The sequence below is a fragment of the Trichoderma camerunense genome (assembly GCF_050948025.1).
Source record: "Trichoderma camerunense strain CBS 138272 chromosome Unknown V8C40scaffold_25, whole genome shotgun sequence".
NCBI classification, from domain to species: Eukaryota; Fungi; Ascomycota; class Sordariomycetes; order Hypocreales; family Hypocreaceae; genus Trichoderma; species Trichoderma camerunense.
In genome coordinates this window covers 171,170-187,775 of record NW_028145345.1, presented here as the reverse complement: position 1 = coordinate 187,775, position 16,606 = coordinate 171,170, and the positions used below count along the sequence as shown (strand labels likewise).

General features: G+C 54.1%; 7 protein-coding genes across 7 annotated transcripts; 3 read left to right on the top strand and 4 right to left on the bottom strand.

The window, feature by feature from the left end:
- Positions 1 to 1,734: 1,734 nt before the first annotated feature.
- On the top strand, positions 1,735 to 2,633 carry V8C40DRAFT_124833 (uncharacterized protein). The gene has a single exon (XM_083210989.1). The coding sequence runs from the start codon at positions 1,991 to 1,993 to the stop codon at positions 2,501 to 2,503; it is 513 nt and encodes a 170-aa protein (XP_083067906.1). The 5' UTR covers positions 1,735 to 1,990; the 3' UTR covers positions 2,504 to 2,633.
- Positions 2,634 to 5,873: 3,240 nt separating this feature from the next.
- On the bottom strand, positions 5,874 to 6,582 carry V8C40DRAFT_124798 (uncharacterized protein). The gene has a single exon (XM_083210986.1). It carries the CDS (start codon positions 6,423 to 6,425, stop codon positions 5,943 to 5,945), a length of 483 nt encoding a protein of 160 aa, XP_083067905.1. The 5' UTR covers positions 6,426 to 6,582; the 3' UTR covers positions 5,874 to 5,942.
- A 704-nt stretch (positions 6,583 to 7,286) lies between these two features.
- Positions 7,287 to 7,747, bottom strand: V8C40DRAFT_124804 (uncharacterized protein). Its single transcript, XM_083210987.1, has one exon. The coding sequence runs from the start codon at positions 7,666 to 7,668 to the stop codon at positions 7,405 to 7,407; it is 264 nt and encodes an 87-aa protein (XP_083067904.1). The 5' UTR covers positions 7,669 to 7,747; the 3' UTR covers positions 7,287 to 7,404.
- Positions 7,748 to 8,344: 597 nt separating this feature from the next.
- On the top strand, positions 8,345 to 9,807 carry V8C40DRAFT_124806 (F-box domain-containing protein). The gene is made up of 2 exons (XM_083210988.1): positions 8,345 to 8,876; positions 9,063 to 9,807. Exons 1-2 carry the CDS (start codon positions 8,556 to 8,558, stop codon positions 9,582 to 9,584), a joined length of 843 nt encoding a protein of 280 aa, XP_083067903.1. The 5' UTR covers positions 8,345 to 8,555; the 3' UTR covers positions 9,585 to 9,807.
- On the bottom strand, positions 9,808 to 11,502 carry V8C40DRAFT_257582 (uncharacterized protein). The gene has a single exon (XM_083218530.1). It carries the CDS (start codon positions 11,185 to 11,187, stop codon positions 10,030 to 10,032), a length of 1,158 nt encoding a protein of 385 aa, XP_083067902.1. The 5' UTR covers positions 11,188 to 11,502; the 3' UTR covers positions 9,808 to 10,029.
- A 135-nt stretch (positions 11,503 to 11,637) lies between these two features.
- On the top strand, positions 11,638 to 13,091 carry V8C40DRAFT_257580 (mediator complex subunit MED7). Its single transcript, XM_083218529.1, has 2 exons — positions 11,638 to 12,095; positions 12,169 to 13,091. The coding sequence occupies exons 1-2, from the start codon at positions 11,856 to 11,858 to the stop codon at positions 12,682 to 12,684; spliced, it is 756 nt and encodes a 251-aa protein (XP_083067901.1). The 5' UTR covers positions 11,638 to 11,855; the 3' UTR covers positions 12,685 to 13,091.
- Positions 13,092 to 13,169: 78 nt separating this feature from the next.
- On the bottom strand, positions 13,170 to 16,343 carry V8C40DRAFT_124780 (Adenylosuccinate synthetase-domain-containing protein). The gene is made up of 3 exons (XM_083210985.1): positions 16,195 to 16,343; positions 15,442 to 16,034; positions 13,170 to 15,363 (listed from the first exon to the last, which is right to left on the bottom strand). The coding sequence occupies exons 1-3, from the start codon at positions 16,199 to 16,201 to the stop codon at positions 13,312 to 13,314; spliced, it is 2,652 nt and encodes an 883-aa protein (XP_083067900.1). The 5' UTR covers positions 16,202 to 16,343; the 3' UTR covers positions 13,170 to 13,311.
- Positions 16,344 to 16,606: the final 263 nt, after the last annotated feature.

Sequence of the window (16,606 nt, the reverse complement as noted above, 5' to 3'; positions counted from 1 at the left end):
CAATGGCAGCATTCTAGCCTTCTTCAACCGGAAATATCATCCATCAGATATGCTATCTCTTGATATGGATAGCTCCCGTGCCCTGTCAAAAAAGGGGGGACGAGGCGATATCCAGCTTTGTCCCTTTTATAAGAAAAACAATGGAGCCACAATTGGCCACTACAAGCTGAAAACGGTTGTAGAGATATATTTAATCGACGCCACGCGGAATTTCACTTGTGGGCGGTACCTCTGGTCCTGCCTCCATATCGTCACACCCATTCTCTGGGGTCGACAAGCTCCCATTTACGGTCATGTTGCTTGCGTTGGATGCGCCATCTCATATAATACCCTGAGAAGAATAATCTGGAGGTGCGGCCGACAACAGCAAGGACAACAGGCTCCGGTGGTCACACAACATTTGTGAATGCGGCTCTTTATGGGATCCCCACATGCCACTGCTTCGATGTCCTTCTTTCACTCGCTCGCTCTCTTCGCTCAAACGGGGTTGGACAAGATGCATTAGTCGTGGACTGGAGAGCTGGACCGCGACTATCAGAGTCAGGGCATCGTGGCTGCCTCAAAAACATATCTCCACCGCGAGGATGGAGCATCTCAAGGGTAGTTACCTATTTTAAGGGACATATCCGGGACTACTACTTCACCTGCTGCGTTTAGTTTTCTTCTCCCTTTCACCACGTCCTATTAGAACCGTACACGACGATGCCTTCACATATGGGCATGCATGGTACCTATGCATACCTCACGACTCACATGAATATCCCGGATGCCCGAGAAGGTGAGATGATTGGCCCCTCTGGTACCAGACCAGACCCTCTGATATCTAGATGGAGATTGTTTCTGTACTTGCACGTCTCTTGACGTATGGCCGTCAGCACAGAGGCTCGATAGCGGGGGCAAAGCCAGGAGAGCTGTGTTAATCTGGCCAACGTGGCATCACTCGTCTGGACGCAAGCAGCCTTGTCCCGGGGTGGTCATTTACAAACTGCATGGCAAACCGCATCAGCATTCAATTCAGGGTTGACGCCTAGGGGGGGGAGCCAGGAAGGGGGGAGGGGGGTTCGTTCAACTGAGTGGCTCCCAGGAGCTGACCCCATCTATATTAATGATGTATACAGACAGCCCACAGGCTATCATGAACGAATCGAAGCCCCTGTCGCGGCTCTATTCTCCGGGGATCGCTACTGTGGCGTTATAGGAGGCTAGAGGAAGGGGGATGGGTTCGACACAGCCTCCTGAAGGGTGACTGGTGGGTTTGGGTGGGCGGCACAGCGTTCGGAACCAAAAACCAAGAGAACCCGAGATAGGCTGGTTGGGAAGCACTGCGTCAAGGTTGTGTGAATCGCACAGACGGCCTTGTCACCCACTGAATCGGAAAGTGTATCGTTGCTTCCCCGGCAAGACACCACGCCGATCAACAGGCCATCCACCAGACCATATTGAGCCCGGGACCGAACCACAAGCTGGAACCGAGCCATACTTTCATCTTAACATGCTGAAAAGCATGCTATACTTTGCGAACAGCGAGACGGTACAGCTGGCCAGCGTGCCACGCGCCCCTCGACGCGGCTGAAGCTGGTGCGACGCCAGACGCTTTGAACCAGGATTGTGGCGTTGACGGACGCAGGGTCAGCACCCTTTAGGACGGAACGACCTAGCTATACGCCCAGCATGGCATGTGCAGATTAGAGGATAAGAATGAAGCTCGGACTGAATCGCCGATCATCCACATCGCTGCAGGAGTGCCTGTGACAAGATGGACTAGCGCAAACAACTCACATGAAGCAGCAAAAGGCTGGGTCCTTTTTTTTCTGTGTCAGTGTCAGTGATATGGGTCTCAGGAACACGAGTGGCTGAAAGCACGGGCGACATTAGCGGGTTGGAGATTCCGTCACCGGTCTCAAGTACTGCAAACAAATCTATGGAGAGAACTGCGTCTAAGTGACGGTGAGAGCCATGAGACCGTGGAGCACAGGCCGGAGAAGCCGCAATGATGAGCTGGCCTTCTGCATTGGGAACAGCCTGCATCTCCCATGGCCCTTTTTCAAGCTCGTTGTCGTGGTTGCTAGAGGCTTTGACGTGGACGGGTAAAGAGGGAGGAGGAGGAGAGGAGAGAGGACCACGTCCCCAGTTGCATTGGGTACAAGTTGGGCTCTGCGTGTCAAGATACGTCTCAAGCGGTTCAATCAGCACTGGGGGAGATTCCGTGAATCGACAATGCCGACATAGAGGCCAGAGGCGGCCGAGAGCATGCGCGCCAGGCGCCGAAAGTCTGTTTACAAAAATGACAACCAATCTTGCATTGCGGCATCGCTCAGGCTGTGGTCGGCCGCTTTTGGTGGCCAAGCTTGGTGTTGAGGTAGGTTATGGGGTGCCGGGTCCCAGCCTCAGGGACAAGGGTCGTGGACGGTACAGAGACTTGTCCATGCCACATACAGATGCACACAGTACTTTACGTACATGTTCGCACGCACACACAGACTTGACACGCACACCGGCGTAACAAGGCGCCAAGCCAGCGAGTGGAACCACCCCCTGGGTGACCGAGTGTTGGTGCCCCCTCGCCACGGGCCGTGATCTGGATCATGCCGGCCCGTTCCGTCTTGAACGTGCTGAGAGAGGTGATGACAAAGAGAAGAGAGGTGAAGAGAAAAGGGGGAGGAAACAAAGGATCGAGCTACGGATTTGGGACAGTCAAGATTCGCTTTACCGAGCGAGTTCAGCCATGGTTTGGTCCATCCGGGCGAAAGTGAGCGAGGGCCTCACGGCTGGCCGGGTCTAGGATGAGGCTTGCTCGTGCTAAGTGGGTGACATGACATGGGCCCATAGCCTGGCGCCGAAGAACCCAAAGAGGTAAAAAAAAAATCCAAGTCCAATACCAAAGGAAGAGGAAAGAAAATTTTGCAGGTCAAAACGGGTCTCGTTAACGCCAACCGTAAACGCCCATCGAGATGAAGAGACGCGTTGAGGCAGGCCGTGTAAGAGGCCATGGTTGACTTACACCATACCATGATCTGATGTTGGTAAACTCACACTTGCATCACGCCTTTGAATTCCCACCACGCTTAGCCCATCTGTGGGTCCTTGGAGCAAGAATCCCGGGCCCGCGACTCGTCGAAAATGATGTACATTTGGACGAACCAAATTGCTGGGGAGCTGCGAATCACGGCTCGCACAAATGCTGCGCAGGAGACGCGACTGGCCGACTAGGGGCGACAGGCGGCTGTTAGCAGATCGAAGCCGGCGGTCCAATGAGACGAGCGGATCTGGTTTTCTCGGTCAGACACGGCAGCTTCTTTTTTTAATCGGCGGCCGACCTTTGCCAGTGAGGGAACCACACGGACAAGCCAATCCAGGACCGTCTGCCATGGTTCGTCTGCCATCTGATTCTGGCTAATGGGGTGGACTAAGGCTGTTTAGGTCGGACTTGGGACTGGGACGAACCGCCTAGCCCTGTGGTGTGAAGGTATGAAGGTGTGAAGGATGGATGGTTTTTTGTGTTTAAGTCGCGTCGGTGCCTGCATTGGACCGGCGAAAGCGGGCGCATCTTACCAAACCCCGATGGCGGTGCCAATTTTGCATCTGAGCTGGCTGGAAGAGGCAAAGGACGATGCGACGCCCGACAGATGAAGCAATTTTCCGAGACGCTTAAGTGGATTACCGGATATACAGGTCCCAATTACTCTCTTCACCTCCGGTGACGTCGACGATGACGGCCTTTTGCTGGCAGACGAGATGACAGACTGGTGTTGGTTGAGACGGGTGTGCAACAACTAACACAGGGCGTTCGCGCTAACGCTGGCCAGATGTTTAAGCCCAGCGGATCTAAGGCTCCGCCGTGCCGGAGGCTCAAAGGATATACGCACTCCATGCTAGTCCTGCTAGTAGTTGTTGTGAAGGAAAGGATCCCCTGTGTGACATCAACCAGCGGCTATTGGCGTGGACTCGGATGGTGGAGCCGGGCTCTCGAGGAAGATTGAGGAGGGATTGTCTTTGTTTGATGAAGAGCTTTTCTTTTGATAAATTCGTCAGGAGTAACCAAATGGGGAAGGTTATCGTGGATCACAAGATACGGCTAGAGTTCCGGTCTTGAGGTGCTTTTGATGGAGATGGCCAGCTCATCAGTGTTTTCATGCAAGTGGCAAGGCGGTCATGAACCGTCTGGGGTCAAAAATAACCACCGGCATCTTCGCGGGACCGGAAAGGGAATAAGAGCAGAGCACGACGCTGCGGAGGTCCATCGTTTTGGGAATCGTTGGGCTTGGCTTACACAATACGAAGGAACTACACCTTGCTCCTCGGTCATCGGCCATCCTTGTGTGGACTTTGTGTGAGCTGGCAAGTCACGATGAGAGAACGCATGTCCTACCGCTCCCAGCTAGCCTTGCCAGCGAAGCAACGGTCATACATACATTTTGCTTGTTGGGGGCCCCCGTCTAGGACAGCCTCTTGTGGCAGCCGGGCCTAGAGACAGGCATAGCCGAGGCGAAGGGGAAAGGGAAGTCTAGAAGCCTGATGAGCACGGATTGGGAACCCGGAGAATTGAAGCCCAATGGGAACGACTAGGGTCAGATAGACGAGGGGGATTACGTCTGGGTTGGGGTTTTTTTTCTGGCCTAAGAAAAATTAGATGGAGACACACACACAACGGCATGAGGGATCGTTTCTCCGGCTAACCAGAGATGCGGCTCAAACTAGCCAGATTTTAGGACGGCGTTTCTGCTCTCCCAGACGGTCGAGTCGCGATATAGGGCAAAGGCGAACGGAGCTGTTTGGCGCAGGCGGGCGGCGACGACGTAAGGACGATGCATACAGATGGCGGCACGTGTGCGTGGCATAGCATTGCAGGGCGCATAAGTGCAATGTGAGTGATTTGGCCGGGTGGTGTGTAATGCGCTAGATGGCCGAAAATGGAGGCCATGTTTCCACTTTCCACTTGAAAACGACATGGACCGGGGTTGTTCGGGGGTGCGGATTGTGTATCTTTGAGGATGGTCAGAGATGGCTGCCTACGAGTTACAAGGTCGAGATACCGAGATGAGGGCGTGGGAGGGTGTTAGTTGGAAGAGACTATGGTGTTTTCCCGGGTTCTTGGCCACGTCATGGAGAGAGTTGGGGGATGAGGATGAGGATGAGGAGGGACGGGAGAGGGGGCCGAAGGGAAACCGGGGCGGCGCGGAGGAGGCGGGTTATGGGGTTGGAGTTGGAGGGCCGACACGGAAGGATTGTTGCAAAGGTGAGATTTGCTGTTGTGTCTCTCTGTTTCTGTCTTATCTTTTTTTTCTTCCCCCTCCTCTCTGTTGGAACTGATCATCAGGAGTGAGTTTAGCAGGGACGGATGAGGTTGGAGATGCCCCGAAGACGATGCTTCTGCGGTCTCGCTAAGAACCGACCCGGAGCGGATTTGATACGGTAGACACTCTCGCGGCGACGATCATCTGCAACCGAGATGTCTATTACAGAGATGCAACTTGAACTAGTTGCGACTACGTGGATACGTGGAGAGCATCAAACGGTTAGTGCTCAACGTTGGCGGCGCCAAATGTGACGGCGGTGGTTTGCAGGGATGTCGCTGCTCCGCACCTTTGTTCGTCACAGCCTCGCTGGCAGTTTTGTACTCGTACAGACATGGAAGCCCTGGCGGTGTGATGGGTTGAACTGATGCCCACCATTGCTTGTACCTTTTCTCTATACGGAGTACCGGTACGGAAATATGCTGGGCTCTCGCGTTGTTTCGATCCGCTGCCTGATGGGATGGGGCCGTGGTTTCGTCTCGTCAGCCTCGGGCCTCTATTTTGGGGTTGATTCCGGCCGTGGACGACGGGATGAGTTCGCATTTGCATGATTTCATGATTCTACATGATCAAACGACCTCATGAAGCATCTCAAGATCACCTGAGTCTTTGATGGAGGGATTTTTGGCGGCTTGAGGGCGGGTTTTGCTACCCTTTGGCGAGACGGAGGCCGTGTAAGTGACCCAGCCGTGTCGAGCTCTGGTACGATGGCCAGCCGCTTTTAGGGATGGAGTGCGATGACTTACAAGGATGATCCCTCTCAAGTACAGTGTTTTTCTCCCCTTCCTTTTCGTTACAACTATCCCTTGATTTTCTTTTGGCTGGGTCAACGTGCTGGTCTCTGCATCTCGCACTCTCCATGTGCGATACCCCTTGAGAGCTTCGAGGCAGTGGCATGATTTGAGTACTCGGTACTTGATCCGTGCCGGCGCCTGGATGGCACGATACTTGGGGGGGCACAGTAGCATCCATTGATCCGCTAGACGGAGCGCCTAGCGGAGCCCACCGGAGCGCTATCTCACCATCGCTAGCGGCTTTGGCACGGCGGCTGCGAGTTGGAGCGAGCTCCACTGATCGATGCCAGGTACCCCCGCCATCGGACGCGCATAGGAGAAAAGGTATCGGGTACATGTATCTTGACAGAGAGACCTGATGTTGATTTGATCGGTCGGTGCATGTGGTCCAGTGGTACTGGGCACAGGGCGGGATTTCGTACAGTTACTGTCCAGTGCCTTGGATCGTTCTGACGCAACTTGTCCCCGCACCGCATCATGCTGTAGTTGGTTGATTTACTCCAACAAGGTGAGGGCAAAGTTCGTAAGACGTTTGGATGTTCCTGTACCTTGGTCCATGGGTTCAAGGGCTGCTATAGAGGTTCACAGGCGATGAATCAGCGCTGGAGGGCTAGCATCAGTGCTAACAGGCACTAACAGAACTACATACAGCGCATGACGAGGCAGCAACGCCTCAACTGACTGAGCCACAAGGAATGCACTTCTCCGGACTGCTCAACTCCCAATTGACAACTGGAACGCAAGGCTATCAATTTCATCAGCTTCACCTCAAGACGGACGGAATCTACTGCTCAGCTCAGCTCAGCAACCTCTGTGCAACGGCTTCTCGCTTCATCTCGTCGTCTTTCCCTCTTGTTTTCTTGTTCATCTGTCCTCGTTTTCCCCGGGCTTTGGGCCTCAACATCGGGCCCGGCTGCGGCTTGTTGTCGCTTTCGTCATCTCGCAGACAAGCACACACGCACACACGCACACGCAGAAGCGAGGCAGACGCAGCAGCAGGCGCAGGCGCAGACGCGAGAATACATAGTATTGAGCCCTCCTTACTATTACTAGCCAAGCAGCAAACGGCAGGCCGCTAGCAGAGCCGGCAGAAGCAGCAGAGCCACGCTAGACAAGGCCGTGGACGACAGCAGACAAGCAGACGACTCGGACGGCGCTGTTGTCTCTGCAGCGTCGCTGCAAGTCTGGAGCGACACCGCATCAACGCCTACATGAGACTTGCATCCAGCATAGAGCTCTTTCAGGTTCCTCTGCCTGCTCACCAGCAGGACCGACGGTAGCAGCAGCCAGCAGCAGAAGTACTACAAGCATCAGCATCAGCATCCGCGGCATCTGCGGCACCAGAACTGGTCTAGACGTCCGCTGGCAGCTTCGGCAAAGCAAACCAAAGCAGCAGTCAGACTTGGCAACTTGACGCCGATTCGATTACACGGCGACAACTTCATTTGTCTTAGGTACAGTCCGGCTGCTTCCGACAAGCGCGTTCTTGGGCCGGAAACTACTGCAGACTGTTGTCTCGTGCCGGCTTGCACCGTCCAAGTACAGTGTACTGGCACCAAGCATATCACACGACAAGCCATCTTACACAAACGCTATTCGTACTTGTTTATGGCTTACACGCAAGTGCGAGAGATATTGGCCTCCCTTTACATTTTGACTACCAAAGTCACCTGTTCGGTACTTGAGACAGGCCAGGTCCTGTAATCCAGGCTCGTGTATCACAAGAAGAGTGATCTCGTCAAGATACCACGACGATAGTTACCTCGCTTCTTTCTCGCTCTCCCGTGCTATTTCTCCCGTTTTTTGTCTTTACTTTGTACCATTCCAGATAGATGCGCTCCATCAAACTCGTGCTTTTCGAAGAGAAAGAAAAAAAAGACATCAGGGGGCTGCAAGACTTTGGTGAAACATTGAAACGTGTTGTTCTCTCTCCCTTTTCGTCCCGTTTTCTCTCTTTCCTCCATCCATCCACAACAAGGTACAAAGTTGCCACCAGCATCGAGCTGCAGTAGTCGAAATCTTGATACAGGCGTGTGCTTGTCATCTTTCACTACATTGTGGCGAGAAACAACAGGCCAATACCAAGGCTGGGTTTGATGAATTAGCCAACCAGACCAGACGGGCTGGGCACTCCGGCAGCAAACACGCCAGCAAAGGGGCGGAGAAATGAACCAGCTCCCCTGAAACCATTCGTTATTGATTCACCCGTGTTGATGTGATGCTCGGCTGCTAGCCTATCGCTGAGATTCGCTTGAAAATCCTACCTACACACGTACTCGTGCATGCATACATGCATACAGGCACACATACATACCTTCTATCAGCACGATTACATACATCCTTGGTCTTCCTGGCCGGCTAGATACCAAAAGAACCCCAGAGGAGGCGTGTATCTTTGCTAGCCACTGCAGCTCCTCCCCAGCTCTGACGCCGAAATTGTCATCCCGACTCCCAAATAGCCGCTACAATGGCCAACTCAACGGCCCAGGAGGCCCGGTTTACGGCCCAGGCCCAGCTCCTCTCGAGATTGTCGACCCCTGACAGTGCCTACGTGGATGGTGCCAGCTCTACCGTTGCACCGGTAGCTCATACGACTGTCGATAGCTGTGAGGCCGCCACATATGCCGGTGGATCTCAAGACGTGTTCTCGTCACTATCCGAGCTTTCATCCGCCCTCGCCATCTTCAGTAGCGGCTCGTCACCGCCACGTCTAGAGACTTTGCCAAGCGAGGTCTTGGCTCACATTGCGAGCTTTCTCGATGTCGATGACTTGTTGCGTGCGTCTCGTGTAAGTACTTTGCCGTGTCGTGCCGTGCTGACGGACTGACCCCGGAACACTCGCTACACACACACACACACACACACGTTATATTCACAGGAGGCATGGCTAGTCCCAACATCTTATCCCTATCCCTGTGATTGCCGTCATCTGGCATGTTGGGGAAGTGTTCCGTTTGCTGACGAGCTAGCATAGACGTGCCGTCGCCTTCGTGCAATCTCTCTTGACCCTGTCCTCCACCACTACCGCCTCCGCAACGCCCGGTTTCTCTTGACCTTGTTTCTCAATTCTCCGTTCCGCCCGTCTCTTGGTGACCTCATGTCCCGATCCATCTTCTTGACCCAAAACACCATCATATCACGGCGTTTGGCACGGTCCCTCATCTCCATCCGCCTCTCGCGCCGTCTTGCCTCGCGGCTTTCCGCCAGGGACCTTGTCCAGCGATGCGTGTTGCCTCAGGAATGCGTGCCGGGCATGTTCCCTGTGCACGTTGCCCCCGGCCTGGTGGCCAAGCGCAAGAGCATTGAGAAGGAGCGCATCAAGGATGGCCTGAGGCGGTGGATTTCCGTCAAGTGGAAGCGTCAAGTCAGCGAGCGGGCGGAAGACGCGCGGAGGTCAGACGAGATCCTGGGCGTCGGTCGTGTGTGGAAGCTACGCCGCTTCTGGGAGAGAATGAGCCGTGGCGAGGTGCCAGCTCATGGGGGCAGAAGCTGGTGACAAATGGTTTGTTGAGTGTGTGCTTTTCCTGTCCTTTTGGCTCATTGATTTTCGTGCTGGGTTAGGTGGCGTTTTTGAGTGCTTGTTCTTTCTTGACAAGTTTGGCTTCTTTATATATATATACCCGGTCAATTTGTTTGGTCTCTTTATTTTGGTCTGATCTGGCATCTCTCGACTATTTTTGAAGCAGCTATTGGAATATTAGTTTTGAAGACCTGGGTAGGCCTAGGTATATAGCTGATATTGATTGCTTTTTTTTGGCTATGAAAGTAATAGATGCTGGCATCTATTCAAAAGTGACATGTACGCCGGATCCATGCATTAACGGTCTAGGTATAATACGAAAAAAAGATGGCAAGCAGAAAAGAAGAGAATATTAACATGGCTTTGATGCATTTCATCTCATACCAACGTTTATCGCTGGGCCCCCTCATTCAGCTCGTTTCTACCGCCCTGTTCGGAAGCGGAAGCCATCCCAGTCATCTTCTTCATCTTCATCGTCCTCATCATCATCATCGGCGTTTGCTTTGGCAGAATCGCCAGTTGTGTGGACATTTTCTTTCCCTTCGTCTTGCGGGTCAGAAACAGCTTTCACTGCCGTCTGGATATCATCAGCTTGGTCTTGACTGAGAGTCTCGCTCCTCTTGCGCATCAACGCTTCGCGCTTCTCCTTTAAACGCTGGACACGCGCCTCGAGCTCCTGCATCTCTTCAAATTCATCTTCGAGGGCACGGGTGGCTTCTTCACGCTCATCCTCGATTTCGGCGTCAGCCTTGGACTTGCGGGACTCTGGGTTCTGAGCGGCGTCTTCCTCAGCTTGATTTGCTGCTGCGGCGGCGGCTTCTTCGGCGGTCATGGCTGGGCGGGAGATTACGGCGTCGTCGTCGTAGTCTTGGGCGGCGGATGTGGCGGCGATGTCAGCCTCGAAGGCGGCCCATTCGTCTTCATCGACTTGCTGTGCAGGCTGTGCTGGCTGTTGCGACTGTGAAAGGCTGGCGGTTGAGGATTGTGGCTGGATGCTGATGCTCATGGATGAGGAGGATGCGGGAGTGGCGAGATTGCTGGCCTGGCGGGAGGGAAGAGAAGTCGCCAGTTTGAGCACTGCTGGCTGTTGCGAGGGAGTGGATGATCGTGAGGCGATCTGGACTTGGACGCCTTGTGTTGGCATGAGAGGCTTCTTGTTGCGATTGGCGTCGTCTTCGGATGCTGTTGCGGGTCTGCTGCGTTTCCTCCGCGCTTCATCCTCGTCATCGAGGTCCGTGTCTTTTTCTTCTGGACCTAGTTGGTCGAGTTTCCGCTTTTGCGCTGCCAAGGCATCGTGATCCTCGACATCTTCTTCTCTTCCTACTTCATTGCTCTCGTCTTCTTCTGGGTCCTCGTCTTCCACCTCGGCATTGGCATCGTCAATGATGCTCTGGTTTAGGGCAGACAGCCGCTTCTTGTGCTTGTCGCTCTGGAGATGGGCGTCCCAGTGGGATTCGGCTCGGATGTGGTCGCGGCAGAGGGTGCAGAGCAGCTTTCCGGCGTCTGAATACAGGGCGTACGGGTGGTTGATGCGACGGGCTGCTCGTTGCTGGCGGAGAAGCGCTCGAACGTCGGCCATGACTGGAATTTGGTGATGTGATATGATATACGAGAGGAGGTAGAATAGGGAGAAGTATTGGATGAGCTGAGCTGAGCTGAGCTTTTGTCGAACGGGATTCGGATAGGCCGTGAATGGTTCTACAGCACGTCTTAGAGGGTGCAATACATGCTTCAAGGGAGGACAATGGAGGCAATTGGCGAATTGAGTTGACGAATTGGTCGAGAATGAATGAATCAGACGATGGCGGCTCTTGTGCCTGATGGCTGTAATTGCAGGTCGATGGATGGAGCTCGTATAATAAAACTGACCTCCATGCTGCGATTAGCACCAGCTTTAATTTTTCTGGGACAAGGTTCAGCTTCTTCCTCGACGTCACTCAGTCGCTGAAGCTCGCCGGAGCCGCTGTTTATCCGGCGCAGCTCCAGTAACACTTTCTGCGACCAGCTGCTGCTTCCCCAGAACTTGATGCTATTATCATATCATATCATACACCATCACCACCAAAATAAGCTCGATATTCTTTCGCGTCTCTTGTTCCAATTCAGTGGCATCGCTTCTCAGTTGATTTGTCCTTGTATCAAACTCCAATGAGCTGATACTCATCGACTCTTCTACAACGCGCGGGGAGGGGTTACGTGCACTCGAATAAGACAAAGGACAAGGACGAAAAGAAGGACTGATCAACAATGGACGAGCAGCAGGAGCCGCACTCGCTGGCGTCAACGTTTCCGAACCCGCCGGATTTCTGGAAGGAATTCACGCCAGAGAGGATAGCAGAGATTATAGAGCTGCGACGGGCTCAGGCCGCGGATGGCGAGGACGTGGACAGTGTGCAGATTCCGAATCTGCCTGAGCATCTGAGGGCTCTGCAGCCGCCGCCTGAACCGGCAGATGGACGGTGGCGAGTCTTTGGCGACCAGTACATGGTATGGCTTTGTGAAACTGGGTCATGAGTCTGATTTCACGTCGTCTCTCTAACTCGGTGCTTCTCATCTCTAGCTTGACGACAAACTCCCAACTCTCGAGGAGCAAGGCATCGAAAACCTCCCGGCAACAGCCTCCTCCAGCGCCAAAGACGCCAAGCACTACGACCGCGCCTTTGAGCTCAAGCGCCTGACCAAATCTCTACTACTCAACTTCCTCGAGATGGTCGGCACGCTGGCGCGCAATGCCGGCGACGCCGAGGCCAAGATTGCCGACTTACGCACCATATTGATTAACATTCACCACATCCTCAACGAGTACCGCCCGCATCAGGCCCGCGAATCGGCCATTGAGATGATGCAGGACCATCTTGATCGTACACGCACCGAGACGGCCGCCATTCGCACGCAGGTCGACAAGGCGAGGAAAGTTCTTGAAGGACTGGGTAGCTTGGACTTGTCGGCGGTTCCAAAGGAACAGATTCTGGTGGAGGATCCGACGGCAACATGGACAGATGAAGAGAACCTCTTGGTTGAGAAGACGCTGAGAGAGGCCAAGGTGTGGGCTATGGCTGATGCGGTTATCGAATAGTGGAAGACGACGGTGGACATGTTGGAATACCACGAGATGAAGTGGGTGATATCATGGCCGAGCCCGAAGCTGGGATGTCAATGCACGGACAAATGCAGACGGAGAGAGAGAGGGAGAGGTAGGGTTAAAGGGACGTGGAAGCTGCTTCGATGGAAGAATATATATATTGAAACTGCGGAGGGAAAGACGAAAAAGAAAACGTTATTATTAATGCAGGATGCCAGCATAAAGTTGATGAATAATGACCCGTTACGACTTTGGAGGGAACTGAAAGAGTGTTACGGAGATATCCTTAATTGACGACATCAAGAATCATTGGTATATCACAGAGAGAAGGGAGAGGGAGAGACACAGAATTAGGACAATTCACCTAGATGAAACAAACAAATAACATTGAATATCATTAACACCAATACTGTGCCAATCATACAATAGCCGTCTCTCACAAGATTCACATACAATCATACACGTAGCCAAGATGTACGTAGAAACAGAAATAGGTATCATGCATTACATGGCAATATTCCCTAACTATATCTAGACTAGATAATAGGATCACATAATGATAAAAAGAAAAAAAACTCATACAAACTCGTACAATTCATTTCTTCCACCCCCCTTAAACGCCTAAGCTTTTCTCACCGGCGGAGGCCCTCCTCCAACAACACCAGCCACCACCTGCGGTAACGGCGTCGCTGCTGCTGCTGCGCCCTGGCCGTTGTCGTTTCCATTCCCATTTCCTCCGGTGCCTTCCTTCTCCAGCAGATCCGCCAAGTACTTCAGGTCGTCTCTAGCGCGGACGTCTCGTTCAATGATGGTCTTGATCACCTCCCATTCTCGTCGGGTCATCTGATATGCCTGCGGGAGAATGAATTGTACCGTGGGCACGCTGATAAGGGGCCCTAGGACTTCTCTCGCGGTGATGACGCCGGCATCTTGCTGTGCTTGTTTTCTCTGGTCATCCGGTCCCTGTGAGTGTTGTCCAGGGGGTGAAGCTTGAGACGGTTGTACTGGTGGAGCAGGACGGTTGAGGTGCGGCAGCTGGGGGATGGGAACCGGCGTAGCGGATTGTCCGTGGCCGTTTGGAGGAGCATTGGGGAACGGAGAGGATGCGATTTGGGGCGTGGCGGGTGAGTAGGCCGGGCCAGAAGTCGAGTTGCTTCGCTGGCTGTATCCAGCTGGCGGAGGAGCAGAAGATTGAGTCGTGATGGGGCTCGGGCTTGCGGATGAAGCAGCAGCATTCGTCGCCTCGTTGTGCAGCATCTGTTTCAGCTGATCCGGCTCGTTACGATATACAAAGACGGCCAGCAGCAGGGGCTCGGTCCGGGATTTGGGAATGTAGTTATCCACAAGATTCAGCATAAACTCGGGGTGTCCGTCCTCGCCGGCAGGGACAGGCACCAAGTACGTGTCCCGGACGTTGCCGGCCACCTTATTGCCGACGACGCCATACCTGTTCTTGCTGACAAAGTAGTTGATGAGGTTGTTGAACTCTTGCTTCGCGTCTGGCGACGTGGGCGTGATGTTGACGACGATGATGTCGGTCAAATTGCTGTACCGCAGGCTGCAAAGGTACTCGATGGCGCTCTGCTGTGGGATTCGACCGGCCACAGTCATCTGTCGCGGGATCAGCTTGGTCCAGGGGCCAAACGAGGCAAAGTTGGCGCCTCCAATGTGCTTGGCCGTGGCCTGGAAGTCGGCAATGGAGCTCATCGCCAGCGAGCCGCGCCAGATGACATCGGGATCCGTGGCCTCCTCCGTGGGCGAGTAAGGCGGCGATTCGGTCTCATCCTGCAGCATCCGGTCGACATCAGGATCGAACCCAGGGCCGTGCGTGTTCAAAACCGGCGCAGAAGGCCGGCGACGATGAGCTGCAGTGGGCGATTTCACAGCGGAGAATACCTTGCCAATATCGAAATTCGACTGGCTTGGGGAGCGCTGGCTTAGACCGGCATCGCCCAGCTCGTTTCCTCCTATCGACTCGCGCTTAACGTGTTGCTGTGGTTGTTGCTGCCTCTGCTCTTGCTCCTGTCTCTCCTCTGCTCCTGGGCGAGGGCCTCCAGCGGATGGCATGGGTGCTTCGCTGGTAACCAAGGCCTCATCCTCGACGATTTCTTCACCCTTGTGCGTGCGCCTAACGCGAGGGCCCGTCTCTGAGGTGTACAGGATGGACTGCTTCTCTGCCCTCGCCTTCATCTCGGCCGTCTGCCTCTGCAGCTCAGCCGAGGCAAGCTGCTCCGATGTCATGACGGCGAGCGTCATGGGCGAGTGCTCGTGCGCCCAAAGGCCCTGGAACAACTCGGGGTTGTTCTTGAGGTTGAACGACAGCGACTTTATCTGCTGGCTGTACTCCTTCTGGCCTTTGGAGAGCGGGTGTGTGTCGAAGACGGCGCGCTCAATCTGAAGTGCATACTTGTCGGCGAGGGATTCCGCAGATTCATCTTCAGGTAGCTGGATGTGATTGCTCTTGGCTAGAGACCCGATGACGTGAACCAACGACTTCTTGAGCGCCTTGGCAGGGCCGATTCGCGTGCCAGGGAGATCCTGGATGGATGCAGTCAAGTCTTCGGGTGGCACATACTTGACCAAGGGAGAGGCTGCGGCCGAGACGGAAGCGGACGCAGAGGCGGAAGCAGAGGCAACAGCTTCGTCCTCCGAAACGCGGCGCATCTTTGTAGTCTAGATGGAGAAAATTGTGTTAGCATCAATCATCAATTGAGAACAAGTAGATGTAAATTCAACAGGACAATAGCATACCTTTCCGTCTGCATCCTGAGAGTCTTCTCTCGCCTTTCGCTTGCCCTGCTTGAGCACGGATGTCACGTCCTTCTTCTCTCTCGACACGGCATCGGGAGTAGGCGATGCCTTTGCCTGGGCATCCTTTTCGAGCTCTTCTTTGAAATCGCTGCCTCGCTTCCCTCTCTTGCGCCCGCCGCGCTTCTTCTTTCTTTCGGCTTCCTCCTCGTGCGCCTTTCGCCGCTCCTCCCACAGCTTCTCGCCGCGGGCAATGGCGTCCAGCAGCTCCTTGTGGTTTTCCGGCTTGCACTCTTCGCACCAGTAGTTGTCGGGAATCTCGTCTTCGTACGAGCTCACGCCCACGCAGACATTGTGCTGCCACACGAAGCACGTCTCGCACGAGATCCAGGCCTCGCCTGAGTCTTCGTCCTGCTCGGTGGCGCCGCAAACGCAGCGGATGACTTCTTCGGGATCCTGCGACTGCTCCTTTTCCTTCTCGGCCTTCTTGTTCTTCTTGGTCTGTCGACGTTTCGGCGCGGCAGGCTCCAGCTCGTCAAAGGCCTTTGTGTGCTGGCCCTTTGTGGCTCTGACGGAGCGTCGAGGTTCGGCTTCTCCTGTTGCGACGGCTTCTGTTAGCAAATTCTCTTGTCTGTCTCGTCTCGTCTGCGACAGGCGCATCTCTCGCGCAACCAGCTTCAATGAGTCGCATCTCTGCGCCCGTCTCGATCGACTGAGGGGAATCGCCGGCTCTTGTGGTTTGTTTTTTTAGCTTACCGGACATGGCAATGGAGCACGCGCAAAGGCGTCGCCGCAGATCCAACTAAATGCGATGCAAATTCTACTGTGGAAGCGAACGCGAGATGGAAGAAAAAATTCTTGCGGTTCGCTTCAGGCGGGCATTGGAGATTTACAAAACAGGCAAAGACGGCAACTAGTAGGTAGTCACAGACAGCTAAAACAACGATTCCTCCCCTCGGCAAGAAAAACCTGAAGAGAAAAGAAAAGAAAATAAGGCCTAATTGCAGCGCGAGGTGTCAATCCAGCGACCAGCTCTTCTTGGGTAGCTATGGGATGGCGAGCGGCGTGTGAAGCTGCTACAGAGGCAGCGCGTGCCGATTTAGCTTGTCAATGTCCAGGGAAAAAAAATATCGAGCTTGTGTTGGTGATGACGGCAGCTTGCGTGGGG

Bases quoted from the DNA above. Each gene is read 5' to 3' on its own strand.
- V8C40DRAFT_257582 (XM_083218530.1), bottom strand. From the start codon at position 11,187: ATGGCCGACGTTCGAGCGCTTCTCCGCCAGCAACGAGCAGCCCGTCGC.
- V8C40DRAFT_124798 (XM_083210986.1), bottom strand. From the start codon at position 6,425: ATGTACCCGATACCTTTTCTCCTATGCGCGTCCGATGGCGGGGGTACC.
- V8C40DRAFT_124833 (XM_083210989.1), top strand. From the start codon at position 1,991: ATGATGAGCTGGCCTTCTGCATTGGGAACAGCCTGCATCTCCCATGGC.
- V8C40DRAFT_124804 (XM_083210987.1), bottom strand. From the start codon at position 7,668: ATGGCTTGTCGTGTGATATGCTTGGTGCCAGTACACTGTACTTGGACG.
- V8C40DRAFT_124806 (XM_083210988.1), top strand. From the start codon at position 8,556: ATGGCCAACTCAACGGCCCAGGAGGCCCGGTTTACGGCCCAGGCCCAG. The intron at 8,877-9,062 runs GTAAGTACTTTG...GAGCTAGCATAG, and splicing joins ACTTGTTGCGTGCGTCTCGT to ACGTGCCGTCGCCTTCGTGC.
- V8C40DRAFT_124780 (XM_083210985.1), bottom strand. The intron at 15,364-15,441 runs GTATGCTATTGT...TTCTCCATCTAG, and splicing joins CTCAGGATGCAGACGGAAAG to ACTACAAAGATGCGCCGCGT.
- V8C40DRAFT_257580 (XM_083218529.1), top strand. From the start codon at position 11,856: ATGGACGAGCAGCAGGAGCCGCACTCGCTGGCGTCAACGTTTCCGAAC. The intron at 12,096-12,168 runs GTATGGCTTTGT...TCTCATCTCTAG, and splicing joins TCTTTGGCGACCAGTACATG to CTTGACGACAAACTCCCAAC.